The sequence below is a fragment of the Canariomyces notabilis genome (genome assembly GCF_033297395.1).
Source record: "Canariomyces notabilis strain CBS 508.74 unplaced genomic scaffold N656scaffold_5, whole genome shotgun sequence".
Classification (NCBI taxonomy): Eukaryota; Fungi; Ascomycota; class Sordariomycetes; order Sordariales; family Chaetomiaceae; genus Canariomyces; species Canariomyces notabilis.
In genome coordinates, this window is record NW_027041827.1 from 490,226 (window position 1) to 511,608 (window position 21,383).

Genomic DNA, 21,383 nt, shown 5'->3' on the forward strand with positions numbered 1-21,383 from the left:
GCTTAGAAGATGCGGGCAGGCTCTGTCCGACCGTCCGAGTGGTTTTGGGTCGTGGAGACCGCAGATTGGTCGGCTGCAACAGGCAGGCCGCCAAAACTGGGTCCTCTTGACAGAGAAGAGGTGGGGCTCTGATGCAAGGCCAGCTCAGCAGGCTCTGGCCTAGAAGAGGAAAGGTACGAATACCTCCGTGCCTTACGGGGTAGCTTGGAATGAATGTCTGCCATATCGTTAAGGTATGTATGAATTGTACGGAATACTGTACTTCGTACTGCACCTACATTGTAGGTGAGCATTGAGACACGACTGAGGGGAACCATGTAATTAGGCGCAGACACACCACGAAAGGCCGTTTCCGAAGTCCAACACGGTTGAGTGCGTGGCAGGTACAAGTACCTATCGAAGGCCGGGATGGTCTGGACCATCAGCAACTTGGGCCGGAAACATACTAGGTGAGGACGGGTGAGGATTGTCTCGTCTACCTCAGGTAAAGCAGTCGGGCCAAGGAAAACGGTCGACATGGCAGAGATGATGGAGAAATCTTTCTTGAACAAAACCAGGGAATCGAGCTGAGGGTGGGCACAAGCAGCTGACCGCGAGCTTCGTGTCAGGCATAGGTCGCGTTGGCCTTTAGGAAGTTTGTATTCCTATTCCGTAGAAGAGGAGCAGTCGTCGACAACTAGGGAGCCAATACGACTCATTGGCAGCAGCAAAAGAGGCATACGAGGGAACATACGGGGTGCTGCGTGCTGCGCTACCCAGCCACAGAGAGCCACCTGGATGACACCATTGTTGAAAGAAAAACACTTCGTGAATAATTCAACCTGTTTGTTGGGCAAGTGCAGGGGTTGCCGTTGAGCGAGATGGTGCAGGTGCAGCCTGGCTGTGGCTTTGTCTCACATCTCACCCTGGCAGCTGCGTGTCTCCATCGGGCCTAGCTCAACAGCCCAGTGGCTGGTCTCCCTACCCCACGTCGCCCGTCTAACCTGGAAGGCACTGAGGTACAGTAAGTACTTACCTTACATACATCAACACGGCAGCAGGGCAACTTGAAGACGCAGAAGAGCTCACAGAAGACACGCCGCGCTCTTTCCTCTTCGCCCCTCGCATCAAACGCTCCAGCGGCAACTCACAACGACACCCCACGGCCTGGCTGGGTTTCCGCCGAACGCTTCGAGGCACTGCATTCAACACTGTCGCTCCTTTTTCTTGACGGTACGATGTCCCCGCGGGACACCTAAGCCTAGAACTGTGGTCGCGAGTCGGCCAGACCAGAAGCTTTCCATTCCCGCACTCGCGCGGGACCCCTTGCACGTCGGGATAGAGAAGGAATATCTATTCCGATCAACTCCTGGAGACGCGCATAGACTCCTCGAGTCTGGCAAGCCTTCCCTCGGCTAAGGCAGCTGGTTAGGAGCGCATGGCGGAGCGCGACCGCCAGCTCACCTCGTCTCATGGGCCCATGATATCCATGCAGCGCTCTCTCTCTTCGCCTGTCGCCATTCAGTCGTCGCCGCGTATGTTGGGAGGGAACCATAGTCTGGAACCAATAGGGGATGTGAGTGCTGACTTGTCCGCTCGCTCACCCAGCTCTGCCAGCTCCCGCCACTCCAACTCCCAAGTCACCAACACCCTCCTCGGCTGAAAGCCATGCCGAGGTCTCGCGCCCGCGACGCTATCGGTCGAGAAGCCCCAACAGAGCGACAAAGGATACAATGAGCAACTCCGGCCGCCGCAGCGATGACCTCCCGAGGCGTACTTCAACCCAGCATGTACCCATCAGGCCCATCATCGATCAGGCCCGCATCCCATCGCCAGCTCCGACGCCAGCCCCGAACGATTCCTCCGACAGTCTCGACACGACGGGGATCCCAATGTCCTCACCAGACGACAATCATGGAAAAATGAAGTTTTTACGGCCCTTGCTGACTGATGTGTCACTGTTCACAAACCCGTGTCTCGGCGGCCCGGAGAATGATGGTACGACCCTAGAGGAGCTAGCCCACCTTGTGCGTCTGTGCAAGTACCAGGAGCGCAAGCGCGCAAATACAAGAATCCGCCTGCAAAGAAGCCTGGTGTCCACTGCGCTCTCCGCCCGACTGATGAGGTGTGGTGAGATGGCCTATCGCAACCTAGTTGACAGCTTCCGTGGAGATGACAAAAAGACCTTTGCAGCCCTGTACAACGCTATCATCGATGTTCGGAGAAGTTGCGACGAGACCCGTCGCTATGCCCTGTTGGAGCCAGAAATGGAGATGCTACAGGGACCTGGCCTGGTCTCAACTGATAGTTTGGATACTCCTACCGGGTCGGCTACCAACACCAGCGCCTCTCCTGCCGCTGGGGTTCCCTTTTTGAACGAGCTCTCTGCTTCAGCCCGGGATACCTTCCTAAACTTCCTTAATCAGATCAGGACTAACCCAGACTATTTGGCTACGCGCATTGCGTCTTTGAACCAGTCTGAACTTGCGGCGCTTACCAGTTTCCATCAAACGCTAGAGCCCATCGAGTCCGTTCTCCCTTACCACAGTAGCCGGCCGTCGGGGCGCGCCCCATCAGGCGGCTCTGTCTTCTCCGGTCCCAGCAGCATGTCCGGCTCTGCGTTTGGCGGTACCATCGCAGCCGGGTTGCAGGGAAAGGAGCGCAGTGCTATAGAGCGCCTCCTTTCATTCCAGCGTCATGACCCTATTTCGGCCCTGATCCATACATGCTTTGCTAATTCCGCAGGCCCTGATAGCGCAGAGGACAAGCGCAGAACCGTGGCCTGGGCCACTGCATGCGCCCGCTTGATTTCCACGCCGACAACTGGTAGTGAACATACCATCATTTCGGTGCTTAATGTTTGGATTTCGATGCGTGACTGGGCTGGCAAGTCCAACATGGAATGGTATCTCATGAAAATCCTTGAGGACGGAGCCTTCTTGCTTGACCGTGCTGAAGACCAACATGGGACCCGCTTTAATCTCTCGGATTGGACCTCCAAGGATCAGATCGCTGCCGAGGAGTTCTACACCAGGGCCGTTGACGAGCTTTTTGAGGTCATTGATGACGAGGACGACACCGGCATTCCCGAGGGCCTGATCGAGCTCGGAAACGAGATTCTGAAGCGCCTGGACAAGAAATATGTCGAGAGCACCCGCCGGTGGCTCGTTGCCAAGTACCTATTCACAACCTGGTTGCTCGGTGTTGTCATCCATCCGGAATCCTACGGCATGATGGCCGAATACCATATCACTGAATATGGCCGGCAAAAGATTCTAAAGACCGTGGCCATGAACGCTCAGAAATATGTGGTTGATTTGCTGCAGAGCAAAACCCCAGTGTCAACACCACCCAAAGTCAAAGGCCACATTGAAAGCATCTACGGCCGTTTCAAGGATTCCTCAAAGTTCCGGAGGAAGCCGCGTCTCCTGCCGGCACGGTCAATTACCTCGCTCCGGGAAACGGCCGAGGTCCATCCTTATCTGGTGATCAGTCCCGCGGACCTTGCCACGTTGGTCAACGCTCTGTTTCCTGAACGCAGGCCGCTATCGTCGCACTCGGGCGGCCGACGGTCCGGCGCACCCTCCGTGTCTGGATTTTCTGCCATCTCACAGCCATTGTCTATAAGGACGGTGCCGAGCAACTTTGACACCATGTCCGTCATCAGTACCAGCGCTGAGTCGTTCATCAGCGATGCTACTACCTCTAGGGAGCCGCTTTTGGAAGAGGGCAGTCCGCCCCGTTACTCCCCTCCAGCTCAGGACCCAAGTCTACAGAAACAATCACATAGATACGAAGAAGACGGCTACCGGCTGCGTCTGGCGATGCATGAAATGACGCAAATCTTGGGCCAAGATGTTGTGTACGGCTCGTGCCACCCATGCGCCGAAAGATGGGCTGTGTTGTTCATTTCGGCCGATGGAAACAAGCTCTCTACCCAGATGACATTCGATCCAGACGATGAGCTCGACGAGGACGAGACTTCGTCCAACACAAGCGACACCGAAGGCGAGTCATCTGCAGATGATCGGCCGGAACTGGACAAGGACTATCACCAGCTACGCGATTCTATCCTCAAGCTTGTCCAGGAGTACGAGATCCCCCAGAGCCTTGAAGGCGACAGCGCCAGGCAACAGACCTTTAGCAACCGCGCTTCAAGCTTGAAGAAATACCGCTCAAAGAATCGTATCATCACCCCCATGGCGAGCCGAAATCCTTACCGCCAGCGGGCAGCAAGCATCGCGAGCAGCATCGCCGACAGCCCTCCCAGAAGCTCCAAAGGGAAAGACCCAGAACAAGGAGCAGAGTCATCATCGCCGCTCATCACCATGCTGACCGCAGCCTGCTCGCAGTCTCGAGCCCAATCTGATTTTGTTTCTGCTCACCTATATTGGAGAACACTGCAGCAACTCAATGCGGTGACATCCGAGTCCCTTCGCCGTAACGGTTATGCTGCCTTGCTTAATATATTCTCCCGTGGACCGCGTGACTCGATCCGCCGGTCAGCCGCCGCTATCGAGGAGTACGATGCCTGGCTTGTATGGCTCAAACAAAGCCAGGAGCGGGCTGAAGGCCTTATTGAAAGCATGATGCGCCGCTTACGAGCTCTGCGAGACAAGATGTGGTACGTTACTGACGTTCGCAATTCGGCGCCGTATGAGGACTCGCGGAATGTTGCTGTTGCTTTGAAGACAATGGGCACGCCCAGGCGGTGGTCTTCTTTTCAACGCATCAAGAGCCATATGCAAAGGGGTCCTGCCTCGAATTACATTTTCAGGACTGAGTCCCAAATCCTCGACCTCTTGGCAGCACCAGAAGACCAAGGCGGCCCAAACAAGCTTCGTGACGAGCAAGTAGAAAAAACAGCCCGTTGGTTACAACAATATTCTGTCGAAAACTTCTGCCAGGGCGAAGAGCGTATACACCGGTTTTGCCAAGAGGTGGATAATTGTATCAGCAAATTGGTCGGGGACAGCATCATTGACGGTCCAGTGTTGTGGTCAAGTGAACTCTATGCTCGAGATCGCCGCACGTTTGAGACAAACAAGAACATGAGAGATCGGGACAGGGACAACCAGTCTGTTTGGGACGATTCAGTCAGTGTCATTAGCGATCCCGAGCGGCGGTTTGTCTCTGTAAGCCGCCCGCCGTCTATTATCACCAGAGATCTGCGGGCCATGTCAGGGCAGAACATGAGCCAAATGTCATTTGACTCTGGCAGCCGGTTCAGTTTCTCTCGAGCCAGCACGGCGATGTCCGAAGTACTTGACGGGCCGGAATACTTTGGCGCGTCGTCTCCGGTCCACCAGATCGACCCCAACGCGACATTCTGGTCGCCGTTCCAGCATCAAGCCACCTCTCCAACTGCCACATCAAGAGCGCACTCGCCAACAACCAGTCTGACTAACCTGTCGGGCTCTTTTCACCCCCCGCATCACAACCAACTCCACTCGCAGCCTCAATCCTCCACCGGCCGGCCGGGCACATCGACATCATCAAACGAGACAGTCTATCAGCAGCGACTATCAGAAGAAAAGGCTCGCTTTCTCACCGAACTGAGGCAGACTCTGACAAGCCTTCTACTCTCCGACCTAGGAAACCTTGTTTTTGCACGCGGATCAGAAACGGACGCGTGGTTTGAGGGCCTGGGTCAGGAGTGCATCGACCGCCGAGAGGCAATCCAGCGCCATGCGCGTAAAGCCCTGGCCAAGGAAAAGCGGAGATCTGCCAAGCCCGGTATCAAGTTGCACCTTCTTGAGAGGAGGCGTAGCTTCGGCGAGCTGAGAGGAGCAAGCGGCAATGACACCTTAAGCGACAAGGCCGTGTCTGACAGCCAGAGCCTGGGACCAGAAGCAGCCGGCGGCAGTCGCCATGGTGGCAGCGTCCACGGCGGTAGCGTCCATGGCAATGAGAGCTCTGCCACCAGCGACACCATATCGGCTCAGAAAAAGACCCCGGAGTCAAGGAAAGCATCATTGCCGGACTTTCCTTTTACCAAGGCTTACCAGAGATTGTTAAAAATGTTTTGTGTTCACCCGAATCCGTATATCAAACTTAACGCACTGTTTGAACTCGAGCATCTGATTACGGCCTCTTTGAACTCCGGGTCTCGGCGAGCTCGGCTGGCCTGGGCGCGGTCTGAGCTGGGCTCAGCATCCTCGGCCACTGATGAGCATGGGGCCGGCGTCGGGACAGGCCGATCTCACCAACTGGAAGAAACGATCGATAACGTTAAGGAGCGCCGTTCACACACGCTTTTACAAGCGCCCGCGTTTGGCACAACTGCTCATGGTCAATCCGGACGGGCGCCTGGTGGAGGAGGCAACATGGAAACCCGCTCGGTGGTGTCCGTCCATCCTGCCAACACAGACGCCATCGCAAACATACTCCAATCTCTCTTCCGGGATCCATCCCTTCGACCAAAGACACTTTTCCGGGATCTTCAGTTCATTTCCGCATTTGTGCCACCAACCATCCTAGACAAAACGGAACGCGGAAAAGCATTCTGGGACGCGGGGCTCGCAGCGCTGGGCTTGAAGCAAGAGGTCTGCCGGACCATGGTCGAAGTCGCAGATGATATCGTCAAGAATTTCACGCAATCGCGGAATGGTGGGCCGAGCGGCATTGGAAATAATGGTAATAACAACAACAGGCCAGGGACAAGCAGCACTGTGTCTGACTCGGCCGCGGGCACTCCAACCACTCCTGGAGCTGCCGAGGCGTTCGCACCACCTTCGTCTCCGCCCTCGCCCCTCCCCATGACTTCGTATTCCCTCGCGGATGCCGCCCGGATGTGGACCATCACGGCCAAGGAAGGCGATCCCACGGCGCAGCGTGAGCTCGCCATCTTTTACCTGTCGAATCCTGAGCTTGTGGAGCGCACAACCTTGCCGCTGAGCAAGCCGCGCGAGGTCTTTAAGCAGGCCGTCATCGAGAAATACGGGGGCGGCCGATCATCCGGCCCTGCCGGCTCGGGATCTAGCAGCAGGTATCACCAGGGCATCACCTTCCAGCAGCTGCGAGGAACCCAAGTGGGGCAATCGGGAAGCGGTGGTGTCGGTGGTGGCAGCGGCGTCGGCGGCGCTGGGTTGGGAGGAGGACAGGGTATCGGTGGCAGCAACACGGGCAGCAACGCTGCCGGAGCAAGTGGTGGTGGGATAGAGGACGTCGCTGCCGGTTTGGGATCAGGGCCGGGCATGAGCGTGGGTGGAGATGTGCGTAGTGACCCGGCGCTGATGTGCGTCGCGATCCACTGGATGGAGGCCGCTGAGCGTGGAGGGGACGAGTTGGCGAGGACGTTCATGGCGCAGAACGAGATTGGAGCCGGGCTGATGGGTAAATGAATGGGATTGAATTTGTTGTTTGGACGAGATCCTGTTTCTTGCTCTCTCCATTTCTTTCACCGGTGTCCATTTCTCTGGGATGTCTCTTGTTTCGATTTCTGCTTTATCCTTCCTGTTTTTCGTGTTTATTCTGCTACTTTTTGTACTTGTGGTTTTGGTTATATCCCCTCCTGTCGGTTGCAGTGCATCTTGCTACCGCATATTGCTTATGCCTCTTCAGCATACAATGGCATTCACAGCATGTCATCTTACGGGTGCGCTCCATATACGGGATATATAGGGTTCTTACATCGGCATGTGGCTGTTCAGGATAGATCTTCTCATGACATTTTATCCGTGTTTCTCGTCTTTGGTGATTTTAAGCAGAGATACCAGGGCTTTCTAATACACTGAGGTTAACTGTCTTTTCAACAAGTGTCCAATTACGGAGTACTTGGTGTCGTAATCCAAATCTCACATACGGAGTGTAGCCTATGTGCGTGCGAAGGATGTTCAGAATACTGCATCGATTTCAGATAGGTATGATGCGATCTCTAAGATACGGCTCGAGACATGATGAATCTTGAATGCAAAGCAAAATGGGTGAAACCAAACATTTCACGCGCCACCATGGCCTTCGACCATTTGCCGTCCGCACCATGGAATTTCCGGTACGGAGCCTGGTGTTCCATCGGATTGACCATCGGATTGACCATCGTTGAACTTCGAAGAACTTCTTCTCCATGTCGCTACTCAAGGCAGTGATCACAGTGAAAAAGATTGATTGTGGACAGCAAAAATTACGACCGGGACGGCCCCGAAGGACAATCCAAGGCGACCGGCTCCACGCTGTGCAATGCAGGCCTATCGCCCTGGTACCCCTGCTTCTTGATCCAGGTGTACCCAATCAAGGTAAGTATGAGGAAAAAAAAGAAGAGAAGCGGAGGAAGAGCTGGGAGGGAAGCCATGAATATATACTCATTCCACTTGGCCCGTGCGCGTCTGAAATGGTCCGTGCCCGCTTGCCGGTTTTGAACTTTGGTGTGTCTGAAAATTCAGGCACTCCACAAAAGTCGGGGACCAACTTTCCGATAAGCGAGCGTTGTGGGGCTGCCAAACAGGCGGTCAAAGCTGGCAGTAAAAGTGTCCCGCATTGAGTCACTGCTTCTGATTCACATTGACCCGCATTGGGTTCGAACCGTGTCAAAAAAGTTCCTGTATCGCGAACGTTTTCTCAGCTGGCCCAAAGGGACTTGCAAACGTCAATTTCGGTTAGGACGCCCTCAGGCTTTGGACAGCGAACAGAAGTACAATATGCCGACCATACACGTCGACAAGTACGCTCTGTTCGAGGAGCTCGGCGAGCAGTGAGTTTAGCTACCCCGCCATCGCTCAATCACTACCCACATCTTCTGCTTGTCGAAGCGACTAACCACGCGACGCCGGTTCAGGTTCACCGAAGATGGCTTCCAGAAATTGTGCTTCGACTTCGGCATCGAGCTGGATGACGATACCGAAAATGATCCGACACGGCCCAAAGACCAGGCGCCCGAGCTGGCCATCGAGATCCCCGCGAATCGCTACGATATGTTATGTTTCGAGGGTGCGATGCTCCCCTAGGCACCCGTGGGCTTCAAAGGCACAGTTGTTGATTAAGGATTGACAGGAATCGCGATGAACCTGAACATCTTCCGTGGCAAACACCCAATCCCGAACTGGAGGCTAGCCGATGTCCCTGCCGACAAGATGCAGACCCTCACCATCACCAAAGAAACGGAGCAAGTCCGCCCATATGCTGCCGGCGCAATCCTCCGCAATGTCAAGTTCACCCAGGCCTCGTACGACTCCTTCATCAGCCTCCAAGACAAGCTGCACCAGAATCTGGCGAGGATGCGTACCCTGGTTGCGTGAGTGATTCCCACGAGGGGACGTGGTTGTAAGCAGCATGTACTAATGGTTGACGGGCAGCATCGGCACCCACGATCTCGACACTATCAGGGGCCCCTTCACCTACGAGGCCCTGCCGCCAAAGGACATTAACTTTGTGCCACTGAACCAGACCAAAAAGATCAACGGCGAGGAGCTCATGAGCTTCTACGAGACCGACAAGCATCTTGGGCGTTATCTCCACATCCTCCAGAATAAGCCCGTCTACCCGGTCATTCTAGATGCTGATAGGAACGTTTGCTCCCTCCCTCCCATCATCAACAGCGAACGGTCCAAGATTACGCTTGAGACGAGGAATGTCTTCATCGATATGACAGCGACGGACCAAACCAAGCTCGACATTGTTTGCAACATTATGGTCACCATGTTTTCCAAGTACTGTGCAGAGCCCTTCACCATTGAACCGGTCAAGGTCATCTCGGAGCACAACGGTACCACTCGGATTACACCTAGCCTTGCAACCAGGACCATGGATGTCGAAGTTGACTATTTGAACCGACTCTGCGGCCTGTCGGAATCGCCCGCCTCGATAAGCAAGCTCCTGAGCAAGATGGCGTACACGGCTGAGCCATCGCAAGACCCCAAGTTCGTCAGGGTCACAGTACCGCCAACACGAGCAGACGTCTTGCATCCTTGTGACGTGGTAGGTTGAGAATTCCATTTCCCCTGGTCAGTGCTATGGTCCGTCCGACTTAGCTGACAATATGGCTGTCCAGATGGAAGATCTTGCCATCGCATATGGCTTCAACGATCTCCCGCGCTCATCGCCAAATCAGTCGGTCACCCTTGGGAAACCGCTGATGATCAACAAGCTCAGCGACATCGTGCGTGAGGAGTGTGCCATGGCTGGCTGGTCCGAGGTCATGCCCCTCATTCTCTGTTCCCATGAGGAGAACTTTGAGTATCTCAACCGCAAAGACGATGGAAAGACGGTTGTTAGGCTTGCCAACCCCAAGACCGTTGAGTATCAGGTTGTGCGAACATCGTTGCTACCTGGTCTACTCAAAACCTTGAGCGAGAACAAGGCGGTGCCGCTTCCCGTCAAGATCTTTGAGGCCTCGGACGTTGTCTTCAAGGATGAGTCCCTTGAGCGGCAGGCCAGGAACGAGCGTCACTGGGCCGCAGCTTACTGCGGTAAGACGAGCGGCTTCGAGGTCGTCCACGGACTCCTTGACAGGGTGATGAAGATGCTCCAAGTGTCTTTCCTCACACATGAAGAAGCCCTCCAGGACGAAGAGAAGCCTGGTAAGAAGGCTGGCTACTTTATCAAAGGTATCGATGACCCGACCTTCTTCAACGGGCGTGCTGCTGCCATCTACGTACGATTAAACGGCAAGCTGCACCGCATTGGCGAGCTCGGTATCCTGCATCCTACCGTCCTCGACAAGTTTGATTTGAGGTATGATGTTATGCAAAGCTTGCCATCCTTGGAACTCTTCGGCGCTAACCAAGTGGCAGATACCCGGTTAGCACGTTGGAACTTAACCTTGAGCTTTTCTTATGAGACAGGCCCGCAGCCCTATATATGGATGGCTAGTCGTCGAGGTGGATCTGGCGTGGGCCACGATAACAATTACATTAAAAGATCATGACCATTGATCGCACGTCTTTTGTGGTCCATATATAAGCACAAGGGAGTTAGTCCTTTCTCCCTTCTACCAGTTGCGTTCTCCGCATCTCCAATCTGGAATTGTTATGTTTGATGGATAACTCTTCCAGAGATTTTGTGGGGGTGAAGCTTGGCATCTGATGTTCGGCACGGTTGCTTCGCGTTGGTCAATGACGGACACTTGCAAGGCGAGAGTCCGGAGTTTAATGTCGGAGACTTTAGCGAACTCCAAGCCCGCAATGCATTGCCTTATGACTTTCTTTCTCGCCGCCTTGGGCCAGCGCCCAGGTGCATGCCTCGCTGCACCTGCTTCGAGGATCCGAGTTTGTTGCACCTCCCTTGAGAGGGTATCCTTCCCTTTGTCGCCGTCTCAGTCTCGTATACTTCCAGGATCCTCTCAAGACCGGGTGACACTGAGCAGCAACGATGGCGCACACAGGTCTACCAGCGCAGGCAACTCGACAAGTACACATCAATGCGCTACTTGATGTTGTGAAATGCAGTCCTCGGCAACGTGACTCGATGGCTCTGCGTCTTGCCACAAGGACTCCAGCTTGACCCCGAAGGAAGGCGTACGAATCCCGGCATGCTTGATCAGTGAAATGACCTCGGGACCGGGAGTTGCGCGAGACCCGGGACGACTCAGATGAAGCTGTTTGTGGCACAGGGCTACCCGTCTACACGCATCCGGATGTGCCTGTAAATAGCTGGGCGTGCATAGTTAGGTATAAGACTGATCATGCCCAGATTTCCGTCGCGCTATCTTGAGCCCCTGACCGTAATACGTCAACTCGTTTCCCACCTATCCTGGGGTTCGCCTGACTAGGGACCCGTCATTCAGCATTACCTTCGAGTACCAGTCTCGTGATAATCACCATAATGGCACGACCTCCTACATCGAAGCCAGTGGTCCAGACCATTGGCACTTGTACAAACATTGGACATATCAGCTTGAGCAGGGCGCGAGAATCCCGCCTCAGCCCATCAGGATATCAACTCAAGTACGAGGCCTATCTAAGCGGCGAGACGACCCGTGCCCCATCATTCGTGGGCAGCGAAGATGAGAAGAGGGACCTTGAGCCGGGTAGCATGGCGGATGGCGTTGAGTATCCTACAGGATGGACATTCGCCTTCATTATTGTCGCCCTCATCCTCAGCATCTTTTTGGTTTCGCTCGATATGGTAAGCATTATGCGCCCTCAAACTTCATGTCACCAACCACGGTTAACTCTCGCTAGACAATCGTTGCGACCGCTATCCCCAGGATCACAGACGAGTTCCGGGGCCTTGAAGACGTCGCGTGGTATGGCTCAGCCTTCTTCATGACGGTCGGTGGCTTTCAGTCGACCTGGGGCAAGGTGTTCAAGTACTTTCCCCTAAAGATTGGATTCCTGGTTGCCATCTGCGTCTTTGAGCTGGGAAGCCTGATCTGCGGCGTGGCACCCAACTCAACAACTCTGATCGCCGGAAGAGCCATTGCCGGCGTCGGTGCAGCTGGCATCGGGTCAGGGGCCTACACCATCGTCGCCTTTGCGGCTGAGCCCAGGAAACGGCCCGTCTTCACGGGCATCATTGGCACCTCGTACGGCGTTGCGGCCGTCGTCGGCCCCATTCTTGGCGGCGCCTTCACCGACCGCGTCACCTGGCGGTGGTGTTTCTACATCAACCTCCCGATCGGCGGCTTCTCGGCCTTCATCATTGCCTTCTTCTTCCACGCCCCCAAGGGCGCCAAGCCGAAAGAGGCGACACTCAAGGAAAAGATCCTCCAAATGGACCTCCTAGGCACTGCCCTGGTCATGGGCGGCGTCATTGCCTACATTCTCGCCCTCCAGTACGGCGGGCAGACGATGGACTGGCACGACCCGACCGTCATCTGCCTGTTGATCGGGTTCGTGGCCATCTTCGCCGCGTTCGCTGCGTGGGAATACTACAACGGCGAGCGGGCCATGATTGTACCCCGGCTGTTTTGCACCCCAGGCGTCTGGGTCGGGTCCGTGTACCTGTTCCTCTACGCGGGCTCCTACTTCATCACCATCTACTACCTGCCCATCTACTTCCAGAGCATTGGCGACTCAAGCCCAACCGAGTCGGGCGTGCAGAACCTGCCACTGATCCTCTCGGTGACAGTCGCAACCATTGTCGCCGGGGCGACCGCGTCAACGACACGCATCGCCGCCTCGATTGCCGTGGTCTCCGCCGTCGTCGCCACCGTGGCCTCGGGTCTTCTCTACACCCTCGACGTCCAGATCCAGACATGGAAATGGGTGGGCTACCAGATCCTGGGCGGCATCGCCTGGGGCGCCTCATTCCAAATGCCCATCATCATCGGGCAGGCAACGGCCAAACCGGAAGATCTCTCCTCCGTGACGGCCATCATCCTCTGTAAGCAGTAAACCCTCCCCCTCCCCCCTCCCCCCTCATCACGTGAACCTAATCCAACACAAAAAAAAGTCTTTCAAACAGTAGGCGGCGCCTTCTGGGTCTCGGCCGCGCAATCCGCCTTTGTCAACTCGCTCATGTCCCGCCTCGCAACCTCGGCGCCCGACGTCAACCCGCTGCTGCTGCTCGGCACGGGCGCGACCCAGATCCGCACCGTCTTTCCCGCCGAGCAGGTCCCGGGGATCCTGGTGGCCTACATGGCGGGCATCAAGACGGCGCTGGCCATTGCCACGGGCGCGTGCGGCCTGGCGTTTGTGGCGTCCCTGTTTAACAATTTCAGGCGGCTCAGGCATTCGATGGTGAAAGCAACTGGGGGTGTTGCATGAGGATTTACCTACGGAACGTACCTGGGTGATATTTGAGAGGGACGGGACTGGCGGCGACTTTCCATTCCTTTTGTCGTTGTGTATACACAAACTTTCCCACTTGATGGTCTCAGATGAGACGGTAGCAAGGTTTTCTCATCTCAGGGCATTTGTAAAGCATTACTCCAGTTTCACTCAACAGGCATGTGGCTGGGTTGAACAACGGCTGAGATGCCATGGGAAAGGCGGAGGGGGTTTTGGCTTGTGAGGCACTGGTAAGGGCTTATAGACTACTGTGGTTGGATATGATTGCATAAGTACGGTTTAATCCGCTTGGGAACGTGAGGGACATGTTGGTATCTCTATCAGGTCTTATAGAAAGCCTATACTGGAAGTATCCAAAGGCCTTTTGCTGTCAAGGGGGCTCAAACCAGAGGAGGATCCTCAAACAATTGTCAGTCCACCACTCTCCCAAGACAATTCCAATCCGGCTTCTGAGGCTCTGCCACAAGCGATGCAAGCAACTCGTCAATTGCTCAACCTTCAGCTAATAGCTACCTTGGTAACAGACGCACACTATCAGGCCGATCCTCCACACATTGAGACCAATCAGGTGGCCTCACGTTGACACAAGAATGGCAGTCCCTGTTCAGGGACCTCCCTACCCTTCCTTCATCCAAAAAGGCCGAATCTGCCAAGTACACACAATCCGCGGGTGTATGCCATGATTACCTTTTAGTGCCAGCTCAGGAGACTATAAATCAAGGCCAGAATATGTTCAACCGATGAACGCCGAACAGGCACCCCGATTTACTCACCCATGGCCCAGGTTGCCAGGGGTATCGCAATGCCTGGCTGCCACTTCATCCCTCCTTATTTACTCAAGCAACACACTCACCGTATTAAACCCACAGCACGAACCTTAAGTGCCAGAACGGCAAAGGCCCAGAGAACGCACTCAATCCACAACATGATGACGTCCATCCACCCATCTCGCTCGCAATCACACGTAACCCATATGGGTTACCAGAGTATTTCACTGCCAAGGGCCCCAACCATCCGCAGGCTGCCCATTATAACCCACGCCACTGGTATCTGCGCTGGGACCAGGACCACCTTCCGCGTCCATGGCCGCGGCTCCCTTCATCAAGTTGTCGAAATACGCCACGTCAAACCCCTGCAACGCCCAACCATCGAGTCCAGCTGTAAGGGCGGGGTAGCTGAACTGTAGCGCCTGCTGGGTTTCGAATGCGGGCATGGCGTGACTAGCGACCCCGGGATAAGGCGCCGCATACTGTGATGGTGCAGGCTGCTGGAGCCAGGCTGGATGTTGGTGCTGGTCCTGCTGGTGGTGGTAGAGAGGCCGTGCAGACGCTGGCATGTCCGCATACGGCTCTGCCGAAGCTTGCGTACAAGGTCCCGCCGCCACTCGTGCAGGCTCCTGCGGCTGCGGCTGCGGCTGCATATGCGCTGGAGCCTGCCGCAAGGGCTGCTGCGGGTCGGGCGGCGGATGTTTGGGCAAGTCCGGCGGGTAGGCGGACAGCGGGGAAGGTGGGCTTCCAACGACAGTGGAAAGGGAGAACGTCGTGATCGTGGTAGGACTGTCGTTGGTCGTGGCGGTAGCGGTATTGGCTTCTTTGGATATGACCCCTCTCGGGTCTACTCTGACAACCCCAAAATAGGGGATCGAAATGCGCAGCGTCCCGTGACCATTCAAGCATCCGTTGGCAGGAGAGTCAAGGTTGCCAACTCCCTTGCCGCTGGGAGTCCGGCCGCCACGGGCAGAATACGCCTCGATTGCTAGCAAGCGGCGCAACAGCTCAGCGCTTCTCTCACCCAGGGGATCCTTGTTTATTTCGTTCATGTAGTCCATGTGCTCTAACACGGCTTCCACCATGCCACGGTCGCTTGCGCGATGATGCGCGAGCATGTTGTCGCCCGGGCGCTGGGCGTGGCCATCAATATGGGCAAATAGCAGCGTCAGGGCAGCCGTGAGAGACCAAAAGTCTAATTGTCGGCAGTAAAAGGGCATGCGCGTTTGGTATCGAGACGTGAAGCAGCGTGTGATGACCTCGCGCGAGGCCGTGACGCACGTGTTTCTGCTGTAGTCGTACTTGGCCCCTTTGGCCCCTGGCGCGCTCGAGCGCAACATATAAGGCAGATGCAACTGGATGAGCAAGTAGTAGTGGTGCACCTGCCGCGCAAACAGTACACTGCGCCGGAAGCCTTCCAGAGAGTCTCCATCGACACTGCCAAGGTCCAAGGGTAGCCATGACTTGTTGGGTAACTGATTTGCCGCATTTTGAAGCTCCATGTCCAACTCCTGGGTCAGTGCAAACCCATCCAAGTCGGGATCCGATTCGTTGCGTTCCAAGATCCGCGCCATAACCGTTGAGTGAATGCGCTCGAGTCGACCGACTGGAGCGTCGCTAGCTAGGGCGGCTGGCGAAGCCATCGACATGTCGAGCGTACCTTGCGGGAGACCAAGCAGCAGACTTAGCATGCGTCCCGCCCACAGGATCCGATGCCATAAAAATTGTGGATACGCTGCTGTCCCGGGGTCAATCGTTTTCAGCGGCCGGTGTGGGCCGCCTCGATGGATGCCCATCAGTTGGGCAAGTGCCGTTGCTCTTTGCAATGTCAGCCATGCTCGGCGGACTCTGCCACAGTTGTTCTCAAATTGGCTCTCCAGCACCAAGCATTCCAGGGACTCGATGGAGCCAAGGAATTCGTTATTGGTCACCACTAAGCGGATGGCCGTGTCGCCGAGCCGCCGCATCCTGTCGCGGGGAGCTTCAGACAGGCCGGGGAATTGCGGAGTCTCACTCAAATGGACATAGTGCAAGGTTAGTGCCAGTATGAGCATATGTTTCGCCAACAGCACCGGATGCGTATCCTGACACGGCGGCTTGAACACGCTGTCCAGGTCAGGCGGCCCGTCCCGCTCAATAATGCGCAAAGGTTTCAGCATCGATATGCTGAAAAGAAGGATGGTTGGGCTGGCCCGGGAGCGATAGATTTCCATGTCTCCCGAAGGCGGGAATGCTTCACAAAGCGCTTCCCATAGGCGACGGTCATTTGGAGTCTTGCTAAGACTGAGGGCGACCTGGGCTTCCAAGTTCTCATCTTCCACAGAGGCCGCTACGTCCTAGTCTTGGTGAGAAGCCGCTCAGAGTATTCGTGAATCATACAGGCGGACGTGCATACCGAGCATGGTTTGATGCCCAAGCATCGCCCTAACTCCGAGCTGATGGACTTCGGGGCCGGCACGGTGGGGCTAGGGTTGGGGTCACGGCTCGAAGAGGCAGCGGGATCCTGAACGGGTCCGGCGAGACCGCCCGCTCCGGGGCCGACTTGTCGCACTAGTTGCTCAACCAGGGCTTCAACACGGACGATTCTGTCACCCATATGGCGGCCTCGATCCACTGGCATGCAGATCTCCTCGGGGAATTCCTGGCTGACACAATTGGCACCGCGACGCTGGCAACCGACGCATACGGCATCTGCTGGGGCGGCATAAATGCATCGAGTCTTGCGCCGTTTGCACCCCCAGCAGCTGCGGGTACCTTTTCTGATCTTTCGCCGTTTTGGTTCCGGGCTCTTTGACTCAGCTTCGGCAGGCTCGGCGGGAGGCGGACGGGCCGAAAACTCTAGCGGGTCATCCGGGGTCTGCATGTTCTTCCCCGTTGGAATAACGCGGAAGTCAATACACTAGGTATGGACGAAAGGAGGTAACGCCAAGGGGTGGGCTCACCAAGGTAAACACGTGAAAGCCGCGCTTGGGACAAGGTTGCACCGCGGCGGACTAATTAGCAGCACGGCGGAGATGGGGCTCAGTGGGATGACGGAGTTGTTGATACCCTAAAAGGCACCGAGCCAGCTGGTTCGGAGGCTAAGACCGGAGAAGGGATGCATTGTACTGTACGAGGTACCGTCTAGCGAAGGTGCGGAGGCTCAGGGATGTCTCTTCGGTTGAGGTGACGGGGACGCCCTCCCTCCGCCGAAACGGCGGTCAAGTCAATGTCAGCCTCCCATACGGATATCGAAATGTGTTTCCGTTAATCGACCAGTCTGGCTTCGTTTTGAGCGCCATCCGTCTCGCATTAGCCCACCACGGCATGGTCGCAAAGAGGGTACGTAACGTTATCCGTACCTCCGTACGTGAATCCGAGCCCGGAAGCGCAGGAATTGGCGGCAGACTGAAAAACGATGAAATAATTGGGTGGTATTTCCTGTGGTTGGGGTGGCTTGAAGTTAAAGATGGGAGATGCCCAGCCGAGCCACAATAAATACAGGAAGCTAATACAGTAGCTCCTACCCACTTTATAAAAGCCCGAGATGCTCAAATGCAGTATTGCGCATGATCGGGTGCGGCCCGCAGCGGATTTGCTCGTATGGAATAGGATAGGCTTGACTTGTGTGGCGTTGTCGCCATGTACAATACAATAATGGATAAGAAGTGCAAGCCTGTCCGTTGTACTCCGTATGTACGGAGTACATACACAGTACCTCCGTTCCACCCACGGAGTCGGCAAAGCGCTGCAGGATGCCAGATTGAGAGTTTTGGGTTCGAGGCTCGAGCAAAATGGTGAGAATGCCTTGGGGATGCGGGATTGCTCCTCTGATATGCTCCATAATGAATACACGCCAAGCTGGTTCATCCGTGCAAACTGTAGAATACGATAGTTAGGAAGGAACAAGGGATAGCTGCTTGTAAGCCTTGTAGATCGGAGGTACCTTACAGTACCATGGACATAGAGAGGCACTGATTCACTTCCCAGTTTCAACCCCCTTACAACCTCCATATTGAACCCCATTTCCCCCCTGCTCTTTCAAACTTTTCCAGGAAGGCTTGGCTGTTTAAGGTTTACATACCTTATACGTAGGATCTGAGCACCATGTCTTAGTCTAGGTAAGTGTCGTGTGAACGCGTCGTGTCCACACAAAGTTAGATCTGCGCCTCGCCAGGAAGGAGCTGTAGAGCTTGTTTCATCAATTCGCGAGGGCGTTGGGCTCATTCCAATTTCCAAGCTGGAAACGAAGGAAGCACGGGATTCTGATGACTTGCGTCTATGTGAAGTTTCTCGGAGCATCTTCCATGTTTTGAAAAATATATCCGTAGGAAGTTTGAAGACGACTCAGAGTGTGTTTAAATCGAGACTCACCGAACACCGGTAGTACCCTCCAGCCTCTGATCACGGCCATGTCCCCCACCCGACACTGCGATTGTAATGCAGACGTCGTGGGTGAGGTACAAACCCGCGACTATCTCGGTCAAGCATGTGAAAATGCCTTGCGATATGTGCGTTTCGGAGCCCGTGAACCTGCATGCTTAGCAGCCTTCGCCCTTAGCTTCCGAGCCATATGAATTCAACCCCCCTTTCCAAGGTGGAAGCTTTGCAATGCCTTTTACGTCGTTTCGACTTTTTCGCCCTTTCGCCCTTTCTCCCTCGCTCTCGTGCCCGCAAAGTCTCATGAAAACGCCAATGTCGAAATGCCTGGCTGGAGATATGCGTTCTCTTTGCCGAGCGAGGCGGTGAAGGCCGCAACTCCGCCGGGGACTGTCGCTCTCTTCGGTAATGGATCCCGTCATTGTTTAGTTTCTCGTCGTCCCGCCCTGCTAATGGACCCTATTTGGACAAGAACACGGTGTGATCCAGCATGACGGGACACTTGTCCATCGCGTTGCCAAGTACCCGCTGCCGACGCCAGACCCGGCCGACCCGCTGAACTGGGACCGATGGAGAAAGATGGCCTGCATGATCGCCATATGCCTCTACACTTTTGCCTGCAACTTCATCTCGGCCTCGGTAGCCCCGGCTCTGCCAGTGTGGAATATATCCTTTCCCCACGAAAGGAAGCCAGTCCATGACTTGATGGAGTTCGTTGCGGTATCTCGAATTCCCCTGCCGGCTAAGATCCCACTTTTGCTAACGGGCCAGTCAAGTTCAACGTCCTCTTCCTTGGGCTAGCCAACATCTTCTGGGTCCCACTAGCAAACGTCTTTGGTCGACGGGCCGTCCTCGTTATCTCGTCCTTGATTCTCTTCGTTGCTACCGTCTGTGGCACAGCGTTAGTGGGTTTCGACATAACCTTAGTTGTCAGGATCTTCCAAGGAATCGGTAGCTCAGCCTCCGAAACGGTCACCCCAGCCGTTGTTGGAGATCTCTTTTTCGTCCACGAGCGAGGCAGTTGGATGGTTTGTTGAATCGTCGTCGTCCTGGAGAACCCCACCGTAAGGGCATATCCTAACTGACGGGTTTATACAGGCTGTCTACACCGCCTGTCTTGCTACCGGTTCCGTCACAGGTGGCATCGCCGGCGGTTACATTGCTAACAGCCTTGGTTGGTTCGAAGTGTTCTGGGTAGGCGCTGGCTTGACAGGCATCGCGTGTCTCGGAACCGTATTTTTGGTGCCCGAAACAATCTACGATCGCGGCCAACACTCCCTTCCAATCGAAAGGACCCTTCCTCGCCCATCTCGTTACCAGCCTCGGACGCCGGCCCCATATCTGAGCCTCGTGACTCTTCCATCGATACGCCTAACATTGCCGTCAAAATTCAAGTGGACGGGGGATCCCAACCCGGGCCTCACCTGGTATCATGGCTCGTCATCGGGCGATCTTGCCTTAGCTCCCTCCGATACACCGCCTACACGATCCGGCAAGTACGAAAGCTACTTGGAACCCGCCGAGTTCAGCAGGATCCAGTACCCTCCTTTGACGTATGCGCAATCGTTGAGATTTAGCCCGTACCGGGGTAATGTCTGGTATCAGTTCAAAAAGCCATGGTTTACTCTGTGCCTCCCCGCTACCTGGGTCGTCATGCTCCAGTACGGCGGGCTGGTTGGTGGCGTAACCGTCATCTCGTCCGTTGGGCCCCATATTCTCAGCCATCCCCCGTACGAATGGGGAGAACACACCGGGCTGCTCTTCTTAGGCTCCTTGGCGGGTATCGTTTGCGGAGCTATCTGCACCGGAACGTTGGTCGATCGGCGCCTGAAGAAGCTAGCAAGAAGCCAGGACCATGGATATGCAGAACCTGAGGCCAGGATCTGCATCTTACTGCCTTCCCTGGCTGTTGGCACCGGCGGGCTCCTCCTTTTCGGCTTGTGTGCATATTTCCCTGGAAAGAACCAATGGATTGGGATGGAGTTTGGGAATGGCATGGTTGCTTTTGCGCTGACTCAAGTGCCGTCAATCTGGTTCAGCTATGTGAGTGCGATGGATATCAATTTTGTAATTCTGGGTATGGGAAGGATGAACTGACATCTCGCACCAGCTCATTGATTCATACAATCAGTTGGCCAGCGACTGCTTCGTCATGATTTGCATCCTCCGTGGCCTCATCCCTTTCTCATGGACATTCTTTGTGATTCAGTGGGTTGAGAGAGAGGGCTATCTGGTACCATTTGTCGGCTTCACCATCCTCATGACCATTTTTTCGTTGCTCACTTTGCCGCTTATGTGGTTTGGGAAGCGGATGAGAATCGCAACTGCTCGCTACGTCGTCGGTAACCAGTAGCGTTTGGGAAGGACAACCATGGCACATGGATTGGGAGAGCTTAGGGAGAAAGGGAGAAAGGGAGAAAGGGGAATGTAAATAAATATATACCTTCAAGTAATAGTAGTCGGACCTTTGGATAGACGGTCCAACTTAATACAAGGGTAAAATACCCGTGCAGTATTCGAACCAGCCGAAACTTCCGTAGCGTCCTTGACCTCGCATTCAGTTTTCTTTCCCGTCGATCCAGGATTCCAAAATCACCGGCAGAAACAGACA

General features: G+C 55.2%; 6 protein-coding genes across 6 annotated transcripts; 4 read left to right on the forward strand and 2 right to left on the reverse strand.

Moving 5' to 3' along the window:
* Positions 1–1,712: 1,712 nt before the first annotated feature.
* On the forward strand, positions 1,713–7,322 carry N656DRAFT_704776 (uncharacterized protein; the record flags this gene model as incomplete). Its single annotated transcript, XM_064811205.1, has 2 exons — positions 1,713–7,083; positions 7,168–7,322. The coding sequence occupies 2 exons, from the start codon at positions 1,713–1,715 to the stop codon at positions 7,320–7,322; spliced, it is 5,526 nt and encodes a 1,841-aa protein (XP_064672175.1).
* Positions 7,323–8,615: 1,293 nt separating this feature from the next.
* N656DRAFT_705606 (phenylalanyl-tRNA synthetase) lies at positions 8,616–10,752 on the forward strand (the record flags this gene model as incomplete). The annotated part of the gene is made up of 6 exons (XM_064811283.1): positions 8,616–8,668; positions 8,753–8,904; positions 8,968–9,208; positions 9,270–9,891; positions 9,965–10,647; positions 10,707–10,752. 6 exons carry the CDS (start codon positions 8,616–8,618, stop codon positions 10,750–10,752), a joined length of 1,797 nt encoding a protein of 598 aa, XP_064672176.1.
* A 984-nt stretch (positions 10,753–11,736) lies between these two features.
* On the forward strand, positions 11,737–13,622 carry N656DRAFT_705043 (uncharacterized protein; the record flags this gene model as incomplete). Its single annotated transcript, XM_064811231.1, has 3 exons — positions 11,737–12,039; positions 12,096–13,239; positions 13,309–13,622. The coding sequence occupies 3 exons, from the start codon at positions 11,737–11,739 to the stop codon at positions 13,620–13,622; spliced, it is 1,761 nt and encodes a 586-aa protein (XP_064672177.1).
* Positions 13,623–14,637: 1,015 nt separating this feature from the next.
* On the reverse strand, positions 14,638–17,276 carry N656DRAFT_705248 (uncharacterized protein; the record flags this gene model as incomplete). The annotated part of the gene is made up of 3 exons (XM_064811257.1): positions 14,638–14,804; positions 14,868–16,749; positions 16,872–17,276. 3 exons carry the CDS (start codon positions 17,274–17,276, stop codon positions 14,638–14,640), a joined length of 2,454 nt encoding a protein of 817 aa, XP_064672178.1.
* A 252-nt stretch (positions 17,277–17,528) lies between these two features.
* N656DRAFT_538168 (uncharacterized protein) lies at positions 17,529–18,675 on the reverse strand. The gene has a single exon (XM_064809992.1). It carries the CDS (start codon positions 18,416–18,418, stop codon positions 17,705–17,707), a length of 714 nt encoding a protein of 237 aa, XP_064672179.1. The 5' UTR covers positions 18,419–18,675; the 3' UTR covers positions 17,529–17,704.
* Positions 18,676–19,095: 420 nt separating this feature from the next.
* N656DRAFT_843343 (MFS general substrate transporter) lies at positions 19,096–21,125 on the forward strand (the record flags this gene model as incomplete). The annotated part of the gene is made up of 5 exons (XM_064819085.1): positions 19,096–19,177; positions 19,245–19,492; positions 19,549–19,800; positions 19,871–20,815; positions 20,883–21,125. The coding sequence occupies 5 exons, from the start codon at positions 19,096–19,098 to the stop codon at positions 21,123–21,125; spliced, it is 1,770 nt and encodes a 589-aa protein (XP_064672180.1).
* Positions 21,126–21,383: the final 258 nt, after the last annotated feature.